The following is a 16,825-nucleotide window of genomic DNA, read 5'->3' on the forward strand; positions in this document are numbered from 1 at the left end:
CAAAGAGGCCTGTTCATAGAAATGTATCTTGTTGATAAAACGAGGTTTGGATCGAATCATCCGTATATCCCTGACACATGCAATGGGACAGTGGTCACTAATATCCAAAGCAAATACCCCACTCCGTGCATATTTCTCTGGAGTATTTGTAAATATGAGGTCAATCAACGTCGATTTCGTAGGGTCCTTTAAGTTTGGACATGTGGGCATTGTAATCAGCTGGGTCAAATTTAGATTAGTACAAAAATCATTTAGACAATCAGCATCCTGCGTTCCCCATGCAAGATTAAAATCTACAGGTATCAACACCTCTGGGGTAATGAAAATGGCAATTAAATCAGGGAGTTCGTTTAGTACACACTTCTTGGCAGAAGGTGGACGATAGATTCCTATAACTGTTATTCTTGAGTTTGAACACAACTGAAGACAAAGCCAACAATTCAAATAGTTTAAGACTGGAAGTAGCCTTTAACAGAGACACAGAAAGATTATTTGTGGAAATAGCAACACCACCACCTTTGCCTTTCCTATCAGCCCTAAACACATTGTAACCATCCATAGCAATCTCAGAGTCCAGGGTTTTATCAGTTAACCAGGTCTCAGATACAATACAAATATCAGGGTCTGTCTGTGAGGCCCAGATCTTGACATTATCAATTTTAGGTAATAAACTACAAATATTAACATGGAAAAATGTCAAACCTTTTCTGCATTTAAAATCATACGGAGTTTCAATACTTTGAGATTTCAGAACAACAGGATACTCAAAGATAGGTATAATCCAATTAGGATCAGAAAACAAAGCAGGAATAGCAATGACATTTCTCCAGTTAGCACCATTTGGCATGTCACCACTTTCAGATACAACATGTGGAACTCTCACAGTGACCAATGAGGAGATGGTAAAAACTGACTTACATGTAATGCTAATATTGTCCTCCTATTTAGTTGACCAACAACCTTCCCAATGTTTGATGACAACAGCCGGGAGCCATTTTCACCCAGGTGAATTCCGTCTTCCATCCAGGTGAATTCCGTCTTCCACAATAAATCTATGAAAGCTGTCCTTTGTGTTCGGTCTCTGCTTCACACTGCATGCTCAACCCAGATCCAAAATAACCTGTTGCTTTACACCCTGAGACATACATGTATACTGACATTCATTTGGTGAGGTGCTTTCTAACCCCAAATATGTATCCTATATTAAGGTTGTGAATTGATTTACTATTGAATCAAATCTGACAAAAGTAAAACAAATGATTGGAGTGCCAATATTGTCACCATCTATGTAGCCAGGCCTACTGAGAAAACATCATAGTTTGAAACCAGAATAATTGTCTCCTATGTTATGCATCTGGATTACATTATGTTCATTGCATTGAAAGGGATCACTTATCTTTTATATCTGATAGTGATGTGAAAAACCTGAACCAGCTAAAATAAAAAGGTACTTTACGGGTAAGCATCTGTATGAAGGGGATTGAGGAATCCCGAGGTAAAGCTAGATTCAGAGTTGGATATTTGGCTGTAGTTTTCCTTACGTCCACCAACAGCAGTTAGGGACCGTCAACATAGAGACAAATTTAATTTATCAAATTTCAATAGCTCTATAACCGTTACTCCTAAAATGTTCAAAACTGGTTGTAGCTAACCCAATGGCAAAGACACACATTGCACACACTTTTTTTGTCGATTTACATCTTGCACTATTTGAAATGATTTAAAATAGCTCCTTGGTCATGTGACCTACTGACTTCAAACAAGGTTCAGAATGTACACTCAGTAGGCCTACACATTACACACCCTTTTAGTTTGTCCATTTTCATCTCACACGATTTTACATACATTTTTCAAACTTCATAATATCAATAGCTCCTTGGTAATGTGACCTACTGACCTCAAACTACTTTCAGAATGTACACGGACTGGTAGAGACGGGTGCCGCGAGGCATCCAATGCAGTAACGCGACCGATCCCGGAGAAGCTGGGATCGGTCGCGTTAATCTCTTTTCTCTTTTCTTTGTGAAGGGCAGGGCGCCCTGGAATTGGTTCGCCCCAAGAGGGGTCCAAGCCCTGGAAAGCCTTGAAGTTTCGGCTGCGTCCGGTGAGCTCTCCTTGGCCCTTGAAAATCCGGGGGAGAGGGTGTAAATCTCACACTGGGCCGTACCCATATTCACAGCAGGTCTCCAAGGTGAACAGCCTCTGGCATGTTATAACAATGTAGGTAAGGAAAGTTGGCAAAAAAGATCCTCGATACGGATTGGCTCTAAGGGCTGGGTCGGTCGGGCTGGGGTGCGAAGCAGGGCTGGGCTCGAGCTGCGACTGTGGGAGCAGTTGCTCTGTCGTCCTCCTCTTGTCACTATTGGAAGTTCGTTGTGCGGCACATCTCGCGGTCTCTCGTGCGTGGTCTTGCAATGGGCTGCGTGCGGGGTTTCATCGGAGGGCCGAAGGCGGACCTTTGGGGGGTTGGGTCCAGCAGTTGGCGGCGGCAACTCTGGATGCGCCCTTCTCGTGGATCTCCTCAGCTACGGCGCTCGCCGGCCCCACACATTGTAGGTGGGGAGGTCTCCTCTACGCTCACTAGACTTGAGGCGGAGACTAAACCCATTGGTCCCACAATGATAGGGATGGATCTGGCTCATGCCCTACGAAGTGGGGAGAGGTATCTCCAGCTTGTCTGGGGAGGGAGGCCTACATCTGATGTGGGTAGTGCCGCTAGATACTGCAATGGGTATTTGGTTCTCAAGCCTATAAGTATTGCGCTGGCACTTGATGTCGATTGGGTGTAAAAACACAGTAAAAGTCCGCTGAAGGTTAGTAGCGGCAACTGATGTCCAGTTTGTAAGACAGAAAAGCCTCTGATGATACCACAGGGCATGACTAATTACATTTGGTGTATTTGCTTGGCTGAGAAGCCAATGGTGCGAAGCTACCATCTGTGGGATTATGACTGAATGCCTCTAAGTCAGAATCCCCTTAAACGTAACGATACCATAGCGCCGCGGATCTTCGTTTGGCCCGGGATAGCCTGCCTCTTTTGGCAGGTGAGTAGAGCCGTCCGTGATGAGGTTGGGATCTAATGGTCACCAGGTGCACGAGGAGGTCTCCCCAAAGGTGGGGGGCACTCAGAGTCCGAGCAGGGGCGGCCAGATTCAGGGGCTGGGGGCAGCACTCAGCCTGTGGAGGTTGATTTGGGGACTTAGTCTCTGAGCGGATAAAAGCGGGTGGGTCATCAGGTGCACAGAGCCTGTTTCAGGTTACCAGGTGCACATGGTTCCTGACAGCAGGACTATAGACGTCTTAGTAATTCCAGGGAGTAAGCTATACTCTAAGGCCAAGGGAGAGGGGTGTTGACCGGGTAGGGAGAGTAGGTGTGGAGGCCTGAAGGTCTGTAGTTCCAGGGAGTAAGCTATACACTCAGGTCCAGGGAGAGGGCAGGCAGGTGGGCGGGCAGGGAGTGTAGGCCTAGAGGCCAGGAGTTAGAGGTCACCAGGTCAACGGGGGCCTGCCGGGAGGTCAGGAAGGCCCCAGAGAGAAGGCCCAAGTGAATAGGTGTGTGAGTGACACTGTCGTGTGAGATGAAAATTGACAAACTAAAGGGTGTGCAATATAAAAATGGTAGTCAGTGGACATTCTGAACCTTGTTTGAGGTCAGTAGGTCACATGACCAAGGAGCTATTAAAATTAGTGTCATTGAAAATTCATGTAAAATTGCGTGAGATGAAAATGGACAAACTAAAGCATGTGCAGGCCCACTGAGTGTACAGTCGTGGCCAAAGTTGAGAATGACACAAATATTCATTTTCACGAAGTCTGCTGCCTCAGTTTGTATGATGGGAATTTGCATATACTCCAGAATGTTATGAAGAGTGATCAGATGAATTACAATTAATTGCAAAGTCCCTCTTTGCCATGCAAATGAACTGAATGCCCCAAAAAACATTTCCACTGCATGTCAGCCCTGCCACAAAAGGACCAGCTGACATCATGTCAGTGATTCTCTCATTAACACAGGTGTGAGTGTTGACGAGGACAAGGCTGGAGATCACTCTGTCATGCTGATTGAGTTCAAATAACAGACTGGAAGCTTCAAAAGGAGGGTGGTGCTTGGAATCATTGTTCTTCCTCTGTAAATCATGGTTACCTGCAAGGAAACACGTTCCGTCATCATTGCTTTGCACAAAAAGGGCTTCACAGGCAAGGATATTGCTGCCAGTAAGATTGCACCTAAATCAACCATTTATCGGATCATCAAGAACTTCAAGGAGAGCGGTTCAGTTGTTGTGAAGAAGGCTTCAGGGCGCCCAAGAAAGTCCAGCAAGCGCCAGGACTGTCTCCTAAAGTTGATTCAGCTGCGGGATCGGGGCACCACCAGTACAGAGCTTGCTCAGGAATGGCAGCAGGCATGTGTGAGTGCATCTGCACGCACAATGAGGTGAAGACTTTTGGAGGATGGCCTGGTGTCAAGAAGGGCAGCAAAGAAGCCCCTTCTCTCCAGGAAAAACATCAGGGACAGACTGATATTCTGCAAAAGGTACAGGGATTGGACTGCTGAGGACTGGGGTAAAGTCATTTTCTCTGATGAATCCCCTTTCCAATTGTTTGGGGCATCCGGAGAAGCTTTTTTCCGGAGAAGACAAGGTGAGCGCTACCATCAGCGCTACCATCAGTCCCGTGTCATACCAACAGTAAAGCATCCTGAGACCATTCATGTGTGGGGTTGCTTCTCAGCCAAGGGAGTGGGCTCACTCACAATTTAGCCTAAGAACTCAGCCATGAATAAAGAATGGTACCAACACATCCTCCAACTTTTCCCAACCATCCAGGAACAGTTTGGTGACAAAGAATGCCTTTTCCAGCATGATGGAGCACCTTGCCATAAGGCAAAAGTGATAACTAAGTGGCTCGGGGAACAAAACATCGATATTTTGGGTCCATGGCCAGGAAACTCCCCAGACCTTAATCCCATTGAGAACTTGTGGTCAATCCTCAAGAGGCAGGTGGACAAACAAAACCCCACAAATTCTGACAAACTCCAAGCATTGATTATGCAAGAATGGGCTGCCATCAGTCAGGATGTGGCCCAGAATTTTATTGACAGCATGCCAGGGCGGATTGCAGAGGCCTTGAAAAAGAAGGGTCAAGAACTGCAAATATTGACTGTTTGCATCAACTTCATGTCAATAAAAGTCTTTGACACTTATGAAATGCTTGTAATTATACTTCAGTATTCCATATTAACATCTGACAAAAATATCTAAACACTTAAAGCAGCAAACTTTGAAAATTAATATTTGTGTCATTCTCAAAACTTTTGGCCAGGACTGTACATTCTGAATCGTGTTTGGATTCAGTAGGTCACATGACCAAGGAGCTATTGAAATGTGCATGTTTGAGAAATTAATGTAAAGTCGTGTGAGATGAAAATGGACAAACTAAAGGGTGTGCAATATAGAAGGGTAGTCAGTGGACATTCTGCGCCTTGTTTGAGTCCAGTAGGTCACATGACCAAGGAGCTATTGAAATTATAAAAGTTCGAAAATGTAAAATCGTGCTAGATGAAAATAGACAAACTAAAGGGTGTGCAATGTGTAGGCCCACTGAGTGTACGTTCTGGACCTTGTTTGAGGTCAGGTGGTCACGTGACCAACAATTAAACTAGGAATACAAAATGGTGCTCACATTTCCACGTGTATTAGCTTTGCAAAGCAAATTAATGTCCAAATCGTGAAAATAAGACCTCTGCAATGTTGTGTGCAATTTTTCTAACATCATGACACTTATCTGGAGTGTGTCTAAAGTGGTTTGAAAGCGCGATTATCCAACCTGAAACTGTCTTTACCTCGGTATCAAAACAATGTGAAACGTGTAGGATACGATATTCAGAGTGAAAACTGTATGTAAAACAGTTGAAGTCCACAAATCAAACTCAAATAGAAATTGAAACCCACAATTGAAAGCCCGGGCAATACTGGCATTTCACGCATGGGATACATTGCTTATAAACAAACCATCCTCATAAAACATTGTTTTTCTAGGCCATGAGCTTGAGATCACCACATTGCTGCTGCTTAGCATAGAAGCAAAAACAAAAAAACTAGTTTCGAGCTAGGCCATACCAACTATCGCTCCCGGTAGTTTGAGGTGGAATGGGTGTATCCCAGGTCACGTTCAAATGTAGATTATCAATGCAGAGGGCGATAAACTAAAACTACGTATATATATATATATTTTTTTTTATGTATTAATGTTTTTTTCCAACATATTTCACATTCAAATCCTAGGGCTGGCCATTGGAAACGAATATTAGTTTACAATGGCCACCCCTAGGATTCGCATCAAACGTCCCCCTATTGTGCCAGACGCTTGACAATCTCACCTGTCTGGTCCGCCTCCTACTCGCATACCTACGCCGTGAGACAAAATGTCGGAAGAAGGCCTATCTAGTTAAGAAAAAAACAATACATGGTTGGGGTTCTACAAGGTTTCTAATGGCATTTCTGCAGGCCTTGAATTCATTACTATACATGGTTTTTACATTGAGGTTTTAAATTGAGACTTCTTTAAAATATACTCACTTCGGATCGAAAGATGTTCCTGATTTTCGTCGTGACCGTCCTTATGGCAACAGGTAGGGAGAGGAAATGCAATGTTTTTCAAGAAGGGAGGGTCAGGGCACAATTTAATCAATAAGTTAGTTACTGGTTTGTGTATTTATTAATAAACCTCCTCTTTTAAACAGTTTATATTATCTAATGTTAACTTATTTTGATGTCGAATTCGTAGGGAAAAGTCGCCTTGTGCTCAATTGTATTTTTTTTATCGTTAGAGGTAACCTGGATCTGGATCATTAGTTAAATCACAGATTTCCAGTTCTCCAGTGGTGGACAACAATCTATATTTACATGTCCGAATACAATAAACTAAGGTTTACTAGACACTTTCATTTTAATGCCTGAATCATAGTCAAAGCCTTTTCTTTTCTTTTTTACTTTCAGATCAAGCATTCATCATATCATAATATTTTTGACTCCTGACATTTATTTGTGCACACACATGGCCTGGAATAAGGTGAAGGGGTGTGATTTTGATAACATCACATCAATGATACTAGTCAGACTACCTCCCTACTCCAAATATGATATCAAACTGTAGTTCAACAGATTAGTCTAGTCTATCTAGCAGGAATTCCACACTGATGCTACCTTTTTGACAATTGAAGAGCGGTGAAGCAATCTTAGCAAATTGAAGTTTCTGATGGAGCCAAGTAACAACATCTAATATGTTCATGCCAAATGCCTATCTCTGCCTTATACATTTGATACCATTTTACCCCCTATGAAATGTATAATTCAGTCAAAGCTGAACTATTACATCATCTCACTGAGTTTTAACCATGGGGTCAGCATCTAGGGCTAGGCTATTACTCAAATGTAGAGTTTTGTTGATGGAACATGCCCAGCTTAAGGTCTTCTTGACTCATTGCATCTATTCTCTATGATACCAGTCTTTAGTTATGACATATCTTTGTGACTGTCACTTACAGACTGGTCAGCTTCCTGCCACACCCAGAGTACCTTCACTCTCACAGAGCTGCTGAATTACAAATTAGAAAATGTAGCAAATAATGTACTCACGAGAAAAGTAAGCTGCCTTCAGTTAACAACAAACACTTTCTTGCACACTGTTATGGGTGGTGACGATATCTATCTCTACCTGCATGCATTGAGACAAACTATCCTCTTTAAACACTCTTATTCTCTCTCCAGGCTCCACCATGGCCATCTCTGTCCAGTGTCCTGTCAAGCAGTACGTGGTCATCCTGTTCCAGCCGGTCACGCTCACCTGCAACTTCCAGACGTCTTCCACGCAGCCGCCTGTCATCACTTGGAGGTACAAGTCCTACTGCAGGGACCCCATCCAGGCAGCCCTGAACCCCAGCAGCGCTGACAACATCCTGTCCCAGAACAACCCTAACTACAACGCCAACATTGAGTGTGCCGACAACATGCGGACAGTGCGCATCGTGGCCTCCAAGCAGGGCAGTGCTGTCACTCTGGGCGAGACGTACCAGGGGCGAAAAGTCAGCATCTTGAACAGTGAGTTTGGCTTTTAGTGATTTCAAATGTGATGTGTGTGTGTGTGTGTGGGGGGGGGGGGAAGCGCACCGGTGTGTGCGTGTATGTGTGCCTGTCTCTCTCTGTCTGCGTGTTACTTCCATTACAAGGCTCCTATATCAGAGTGAGTCTTGTCTGTTGCCAGTGTCCCCTCCTCAAACCCAACCTCTCTTTAGACGCAGACCTGAACCTTGCCCAGACGGCGTGGGGAGACAGCGGCGTGTACGTGTGCTCTGTGGTGTCTTCTCAGGACCTGACAGGGAACAGCGAGGACTACACTGAGCTCATAGTGCTGGGTGAGTGGCTCCTATCCTCACAGACCCTTTTTAGAGCTCCCCTGACCTGCTGTCATCTTCCACCTGTCCACCACCACCCCTCCATCTCCACCAAGTCCTATACCACTGCTCTTCACAGAACTGCTGTCCTATGAGGAACAATCACTTGTTTTCTCTGTGCTAGTTTCCCCTTAGTTCTCTTGGGTTTATTTGTTGAGTTAGCTGTACACCATGTGGAGCAACACAAAATCTGATAGCAGTAGCAATCAAATGTAAAAGATCTTGAAAAGCCGAATCCAATTTTCAGGCAGTTCCACAATTTCCAAATGTGCTATTTGACTCCGGATTCTGTTTAATGAGACTGCACCCCTCAAGGCTCAGTGAAGTTTCTCCGGAAGGATCCATGACTTCTATTTTGAAGTGATTCATGAATCATGAACCACTTAGCAGGGACTTCCAAGAAGGACAAGTTGTTGTGAGGGAGACTCAAGAGGGCAAAGGTGTAGTAGTCATTTATTAGAGAGATAGTTGGGGCTTTTTAAAATAATTGTGGCATTCTTTCTTTCACAGAGAGAAAGTCAAATACCACTGATCTCCTGCCTGAGATTGACTTACTGGTTATGCCTAGCCTAAGAGCACGTATTTTAGTAAACTAGGTCACTGTTTAGGTTCCGTTTCAGCAGAATGACATTTGGCCTGAACCCTCTTGCAAATACCTCACAGCTTTGAATGAGACAACATGTGGTCAGTGTTGTTAGTTTTTTTTAGGGAAGTCCCCTCACAACAACTTAAAAAAGGGATTATTAACCCTTGAAATATAAAATGAGTTGGTTGCATTGATTAAAAAGTTCTATTCAACTGTAACAATTTTTTTCTCTCCTTCATGGTCGAGACCACAAAACTCTCAGCAGAACATATTGATAGCCCTAAAGGCTGTGACATTATTGCAATATGAGGCCACTCAGCACATAGCTCTGGTCTGTTTTGTGTTGACTCAAACCACAAATGAACTCTTCAGTCAGACTGCAGCCTATGACATTTATAGGACATGTGTGGTTGAATATGTCCTCTTTCGGTATATTGGCATGTATTGTTTTTCTTTCCTGTGCAGCTAGCTCCCTCATCTGACAGAATGACTCACTGAACCCATTGTTTGAAAAAAAGGAAAACCGAAACCTGTCTTATCTGGTTTCTCTGATGTCTGAAATGAACCTCTCGTGTAGATGCGCCATTGTTTACTGCTTGTCCTTGTGACTTTTCACACTACACATACTGTAGCCTTGCATACTAGACTGACCATTGGACTAGCCAAGCTGCAGGTTCTAATACAAATGTTTATTTTTCTATACTAGGGCTCTGTTCTCCAGTGTTCTTGAATGACTTGTAAATTGTCACTTTCTTGTCCACATTTTTGAAGAAATTAGCTTTGTCAAGTTGGCTTTTTGAACAATAGAAGTCCTCCACTTCTCTGGTTTAAACAGAGCCAAGAGAAACCTAGAACTGCATGAACAAGTGCTATGTAAATACAGAAATGTTAATATTCAACCACGCTGATAGTCACCCAGAGAACGTAGAGGAGATGTTTCATTTTGACTGAATGGCACACACATTAGCTTGCCTATACATGCATAATTATGCATTATAATCTCTCTGTCTCGCACTCTCTCTCTCCCCCCTCTACTCTTTCTCTCTTCCCCCTCTACTCTTTCTCTGTATACAGACTGGTTGTTGGTAGTACTGGTAGTGTTTGGCTTCCTGCTGCTGTTGCTCCTCATAGCGATCTGTTGGTGCCAGTGCTGCCCCCACACCTGCTGCTGCTACATCCGCTGCCCCTGCTGCCCTGAGAAATGCTGCTGCCCTCGGGCACGTAAGTACCACTCGCCACCCCTACTTGTTCCTTTTCCACTGGGCACAGAGCATCCTGCTTCGATGCCACCTTCACATTAGTATGCCCATTCCATTCAACCAAACTCCTTTTTCTCATTTAGTTTCACTTTGGAAGTTTGTGACCCTGGCACTGTTTACCTTTCATTTGCCATTCTCATGTACATATTATTTATACAGTATGTGCTGCTACTCTTATCTTCTTGGGGCCCGAGTGGCGTAGTGGTCTAAGGCACTGCATCTCAGTGCTAGAGGAGTCACTACAGACCCTGGTTCGATTCCAGGCAGTATCACAACCAGCCATGATTGGGAGTCCCATAGAGCGGCGCACAATTGGCCCAGTGTCGTCCGGGTTAGGGTTTGGCCGGGGTAGGCCGCCATTGTAAATAACAATTTGTTCTTAACTGACTTGCCTAGTTAAATAAAGATTAAATAAAAATAAATAAAATACAATTCATAAAAAGACATAAGGTTTTGCTCATGCACAACACACTGGCAAATGAAGTATTCCTCCAGAATATGTATTTACAGTATGCCACCTAACTACATTGTTAATGTGTCGTAACACTTTGAACTGACCCCTCTCAATTCAGTGTACGAAGCAGGCAAGGCGGTGAAGTCAGGCATCCCCAGCCACTACGCCCCCACGCTCTACGCTCCCAGCATGTACGCCCAGCCACCCTACGGAGGGGTCATGCAACAGCCCGGCATACCCATGCTGCCCCTACCCCAGGGGATGGGCGGCCCCCCACTACACCCCAACGGCTACGGACGGGACTACGACGGAGCCAGCTCAGGTAACTACAGCCCCTCTCCAGTTTTAACATGACAATTAGCTTGATAAAAGCAAGGACTTGATGAGTGACTTTTTTTTCTCCGTTTTGTGTGGACTAATGCTCGTCTTGATGTCAGTACTGCACATTTTTGCAGCAATGTGGTTTTCAACGCTGGTGTGAGGAACCTTTTAATAAATCTCTGTTTTTGTTTTCTGTTTGTAGTTGGACATAGCTCCCAGGTGCCTTTGCTGCATGACCAGGACAGTGGCGCAGGAGACCCAAGTGAGTGGTTAAAATGCTTACTACAAATTCTCAGTCTGTTTGATTATTTGTGATAATACATAAGTCTAACCAGAGCTATAGCTCAGCTGCCGAATCATCTCGGGGGCTGAAAAATGTCAGCATATTTCATCTTGTCACCAGGGTTGGGCTCATTACCATTTCCATTCAGTCAATTCACAAATTAAACTGAAATTCCCATTCAAATTTTCCACATTGCTTTTCAAAGGAATTTTAGTTTACGAAGCAAACTATTTTTTTTTGTTTACTTGAAATGTAATTGAGACCAACCCTGCTTGTCACAATCTCTCATGATTAACTTCCTCCTCAGCTCGGAGCGGCTACCGTATCCAGGTGGACCCAGATGGGAATGCAACGCGGGCCATCTACTACATGGAGAGACAGCTAGCCAACCTGGACCCCACCCGGTCTGGTGACGCTGCTGGGAAGTACAACCGCCGTGAGTCTTACACCTACACATAAACACAGCCATGTCAACTGTACTGTACTGCAGAGTTCGGGGCTTGTAATCACAAAGAGCCTCAGAGTAGGAGTGCTGTTCTAGGATCAGTTTTATCTAATAGCCAGGCTGGACCTCTGAGGTGCTTTTTGAGTATGGGCCCTAGGCTCATCCATCAGTTCAATGTTGTGTTTTGTGGGTGTTGCTCAAGTGAAAGGGGGAAGTGTTTGTTCATTTCACACGGAGCCTTCAACTGGCTTCATCAACTTTAATGTGATAGGGCTTTTTTAACTCTGACTTGCACTTGATATCTCTCTCACTGTCCTTCTTGTGCGTTTCCCCATCCTCTTCCTTTTTCCTTCTCCCCCCATCTTTCTCTCTCTCTCACTCAGTGGATGGGGGGATGAGCGAGGTGAGCTCTCTACACGATGACCCACATGGCCGTGGCGGCGGCCGCTCCCAGGCCCCGCCCCTCGCCACCGTGTACGACCAGGACGAGGCCATGAGCACCATCAGCAGCGTGTCCACGCACGGCCAGCGGGGGCGTGACGACTACCCGCGGCGAGGAGGTGGGCCCTCCCCCCACATGGGGGCCCATGGACGTGCCCGCTCCATGGACAACCTGGATGACATCGCCCGCCGAGACCGCTACCCCAGAGACCCCCGGGATCCCCGCGACGACTACCCTCCCCACCGCCGCGACGGTGGAGGAGCCAGAGACAGGAGAGGGTGAGGTTCTTATTTGGTGCCTCTCTCACTCTTTCTCCTTCTAGTGCATGAGCCTTACTTCTCCGAGGTCAACTCAGGGAAGATAATGACTCTACCCAGTTGTTTACCCACTGTTTTTTTTCTCCCCTCAGCTCGGATGATGACTTTAGCAGCCGCGGCGGCTACGACCGCGGCCGTGACTTTGACGACCGCAGACGGCGCGAACCCTCCCCTGACAACCGACGCCGCGGAGGCAGCCCGGTCAGCGGTCTCCAAGGGAGACGCAGCCGTAGCCGTGACGACCTGATGGCCATCGAACGTGATCGGGAGCGCGGTGGCGGCCGTGGTGGTGGGCGGGACGCCTACGATGATAGCTTTCTGCGGGAAGCCATGGAGAAGAAGCGTCTAGGCGAGCAGCAGAGGGCAAGGAGCCGCGAGCGCCTGGACAGCGACAGCGAACGCTCGGACCGAGGCAGGACCCCCCGCGGACCCCCTCCACTTCCCATGTCCCCGCCTTCCAACTACCCCGACCGTCGCTACGACGACAACTACCCAGCCCCTCTCCCACCTCCCTACATTAGCGATGACGAGAGCTTGACGTCCTCCAAGAAAAGCAACCTACGCAAGGTCAGTCAGTCATCACAGGGTTCTGCATATGGCCATTGAGCATTCAGGATGCCACTCAAGGCCACAACGTTATTTACTGCATTGCCAAAATGCCTCATTGATTGTTTCATTCATAGAACTACTTTCATCAACATAGTTAAAGGGATACTTCAGGATTTTGGCAATGAAGCCCTTTATCTACTTCCCCAGTGTCCGATGAACTAGTGGATGCCCTTTTTATGTCTGCGTCTTGCTTGAAGCAAAAGCTAGCATGCTGTTCCCCATAGCATTCCAGTCATTGCGCTAATGCTAGTTAGCATTTGCTCGTGAAAATACCACCTAACTTTGTTCATACAGGATGCCGAGACATAAAAAGGGTATCCACAAGTTTTACCTAAACATCAGACTATCCATGGAATAACCATGGTAACAATCAGTCAAAGAAGATGCTGTAAAAAAGACGCAATAATCTCTACAAGCCAGAATGTTGACTAAAATGGAAGTCCGTGCTATTGGTCCTTTTGCCGGAAGGTAGTGGAGATCAAATGTCCACAGTGAAGTGTTGTTTACCCAACTTTTTGCGGCACTGGTAGTTTTATGTTGCATGTATTTTTCCATCTCTTGATGCATTTCACGTGATGCACAATATGTAAAGAACAGCCGAATGTAACCGAACGTTGTCGACCGGAGTGCATTCCCTCACAATCAGCTGGAAGTGCTTCTGAAATTTTCCAGCTTCGGTTAAGATCGGCCATTGTTGACATATTGTGCAAGTAGCGTGCGAATTGCATCTTTATTGAAACTACAAACGGATATACAGACCAGCATGTTGAAAATCGGGTTAATAACAATACTCTAGATATTTTGTGTCAGATTAAGGTAAAGTACGTTCAAATGAAGTTTATTCAGCATTCTGACTTGTGAAGGGACTGTTCACAAAAAGGGAGCCTATATGTTAGAGACGAGAGAAGAGTGTTCCACTCTCGGATTCGTAGAGGCTACAACGAGTTCCTCTGACTCTTGGGAAGTAGATAAAGGGCTTCATTGCCAAAATCCCGAAGTATCCCTTTAATGCTAGTTACAACAAATTGTATAATCATATTTAGCAGGAAAAAAAATATATCCAGATCCTAGTTTTGCCAGAATTGTGGTGGTATGTTTTAGCAGGTTTTTACATATGTATGCTTGTTGTTTCTAGACTGATAGTAATGCTTATAGTACAGTACTAGGCCAACTCATCATTCTGTTTGTTTCAACTCTCTTTCTTTTCTGACAGAATGGAGCCGTGAGTCGGGAGAGTCTGGTGGTGTGAGACGTTCAATATCCCTCAGCGTAACTGATCTGTTCCTTAACACAATGACTAGTCGTCTATGTCAATAGTACTAATGTTGCAAACTTGCTACAGTGATTTTATATTCAATACCTAAACTCAGATATCAAAATTTGATGCTGGATATTTATGTACAAATGACCTTATTGGGGGTAATCTAGTAATTGTGTGCTTTATATTTACTGAAAACATTGTCAGCCTTATGTCCTCTCAATTATTTTTAATGTACAGAATAGCTCTAACTGAAGCACTAAGTGTAGTGTGTGGTTGAACATACCAATGCTTAATTAAAGTAGCCTACACTGGAATGGCAGTAGCCAAAGTAAACCAAAAATGGTTTTCATTCACTCTTTTTAACCATTCATTTTCACCTTACAGTCATCTTACAGTCAATGTGAGTAACCTGGAGCTTTAAGATTGTAAAGCAAGTATTCATTTGAACTTTTAATTATTTACTGTGAGAAGTCATGGATTTTTAAAATGAAAATTAGATCATGCTGTACATTTGAAATGGGTTAGATTTTATTAGGGCGGGAGGTAGCCTAGCGGTTAAGAGCGTTGGGCCACTAACCGAAAGGTCACTGGTTCGAATCGCCAAGCCAACTAAGTAAAAGATCTGCCGGTGTGCCCTTGAGCAAGGCACTTAACCCTAATTGCTCTGGATAAGAGCCTCTACTAAATGACTAAAATCAAATAATAGCCATTTTATTTTTACGATTAGTTTTAACTGTCTGTCCAGCACGTATTTCTCATGAATAATGTCAGCCATAGGCAGATTATATTTGTTCATATTTTTTTTATTGCTATGAAAATGTACTTACTGCATTGTTGTACAGTCTACTTGTCATACCCACTGTCCGTACTGTGTTGACTAATTTACAACAAACGTAATTTTACAATAAAGCTTTTTCAAAATGCTCTGGGTTTTTCTATATAAAAATACAGTCTATGGGGCAAACTTCTACTGAAGTCAAATATTCACTTAGGTATGCATTGATGTTAATTGGAAACCGAGTGAAAATTCTAATAGGCTCTGACATGCTGTTCTAGGAGGTACCACCGGATGTCACTGTCTTGTTTCTTTGGCATGAAGAAGAGCTGTTCACTGAGGGAGTATCATGCAGGGAATGCTGTATGACATACAGAAGGCACATTAGTATTTCAGTATTTGTTTTTGTCTTTATGGGTATCTACTATTTGACCACATGAACATCATAACCATACTTTCTTTCCTATTTCCATAGATTTTACTCTAAAGGCCTTTCCCGCTGCTTGTTCAATCTCCATGTTCAATGTCTGCCAATATGTAGACATGGATGTGGTGTAACACTGGGTCTGACTGAATTGTGGCTTCTGTTTATACCTGTTATTGAAATGTGTTCAGGAATTTAATTGTTGCCAAATTTTGCTATGGCAAGTCATGAGGATTGGTACTGTACAAGGTAAGAGCCCAGCTGCCACCTGCTTGGTACATCAGCTCTGCCAGCACACCAGATTTTGCTGTGTCACCCTGCTTTTGGATAGATCTAATGATATGAAAGCAAATATGCAAGCTAAGAGTTATATAGATAATTAGAAACCGTGTGGTTCGAGCCCTTTATGCTGATTGGCTGAAAGCCGTGCTATATATTGAAATGTTTCACAAAGAGGGCCCAACTATCTTTTAATCAATGTTATTCACTCACTACAACCTGCCTGACACCTCAATTAAATGTTGTTGCCTATATAAAGACAGTGGTTTATGTTTGACAGATTTATCCTCAGGGTGTGAATACATATTAAAAGTAATACAACTGATACAGAATTGTGTTTTTCCTTAGATTTCTTTGATTGATTCAACAATAGAGAGAGAGAGAGAGAGAGTGAGAGAGAAGGAGAACATGAGAGAGGGAGGGAGTAGGAGAGAAGGCAGATGCCATAGGAGAGGACGACTTGCTGGTTTCTATCTGCTGGGCATTAGGGCTCTTCACTGGGTGCATATCAACTGATGAGGTAAGAGCCATACCACATGTATGGGACTTGTGTTCTTATGTTTGCTTTTAGCTTTACATTACTAATCTTGATTTTATTGCAATTATGTTCATTGACTTTTATTGATTTTGATCACTATTTTAATTGCATCAGTCTTTTCAGGGCTGTAATACCTATTGAGAGCAATATTGGTCTTGTTGCGTAATACTACTTTATTTGATAGTCTGCTGAAATGCTTCCATTGTGTTCCATTGTTTGCCTTTAATACCTCACACTGTACTGCATGCTCTGTATCAGGGTACCATTACAATTCATTGGTTATCACAAACCAGTTCACAAGGTGTGGTTTGTGAGTTCAGCCTCGTGTCTTTCAAATGTGTTAGCACCTGGTTGTTGGCAGCCACATTCAGGCTTTGGTG

General features: G+C 44.1%; 1 protein-coding gene across 1 annotated transcript; it reads left to right on the forward strand.

Annotated features, from left to right (window-relative positions):
• Window positions 1-6,380: 6,380 nt before the first annotated feature.
• LOC115177061 (lipolysis-stimulated lipoprotein receptor) lies at window positions 6,381-15,353 on the forward strand. Its single transcript, XM_029737529.1, has 10 exons — window positions 6,381-6,631; window positions 7,770-8,099; window positions 8,294-8,413; window positions 10,113-10,259; window positions 10,870-11,073; window positions 11,275-11,334; window positions 11,663-11,791; window positions 12,184-12,520; window positions 12,652-13,126; window positions 14,382-15,353. The coding sequence occupies exons 1-10, from the start codon at window positions 6,592-6,594 to the stop codon at window positions 14,415-14,417; spliced, it is 1,878 nt and encodes a 625-aa protein (XP_029593389.1). The 5' UTR covers window positions 6,381-6,591; the 3' UTR covers window positions 14,418-15,353.
• The last annotated feature ends 1,472 nt before the right edge of the window (window positions 15,354-16,825 follow it).

This window comes from Salmo trutta, chromosome 37 (genome assembly GCF_901001165.1).
Source record: "Salmo trutta chromosome 37, fSalTru1.1, whole genome shotgun sequence".
Lineage (NCBI taxonomy): Eukaryota > Metazoa > Chordata > Actinopteri > Salmoniformes > Salmonidae > Salmo > Salmo trutta.

Excerpts from the sequence above, each read along its gene's own strand:
- LOC115177061 (XM_029737529.1), top strand. The coding sequence starts at position 6,592 with ATGTTCCTGATTTTCGTCGTGACCGTCCTTATGGCAACAG. Across the intron at positions 8,100-8,293 it reads AAAAGTCAGCATCTTGAACA|ACGCAGACCTGAACCTTGCC; the intron begins GTGAGTTTGGCT and ends ACCTCTCTTTAG. Across the intron at positions 10,260-10,869 it reads ATGCTGCTGCCCTCGGGCAC|TGTACGAAGCAGGCAAGGCG; the intron begins GTAAGTACCACT and ends CTCTCAATTCAG.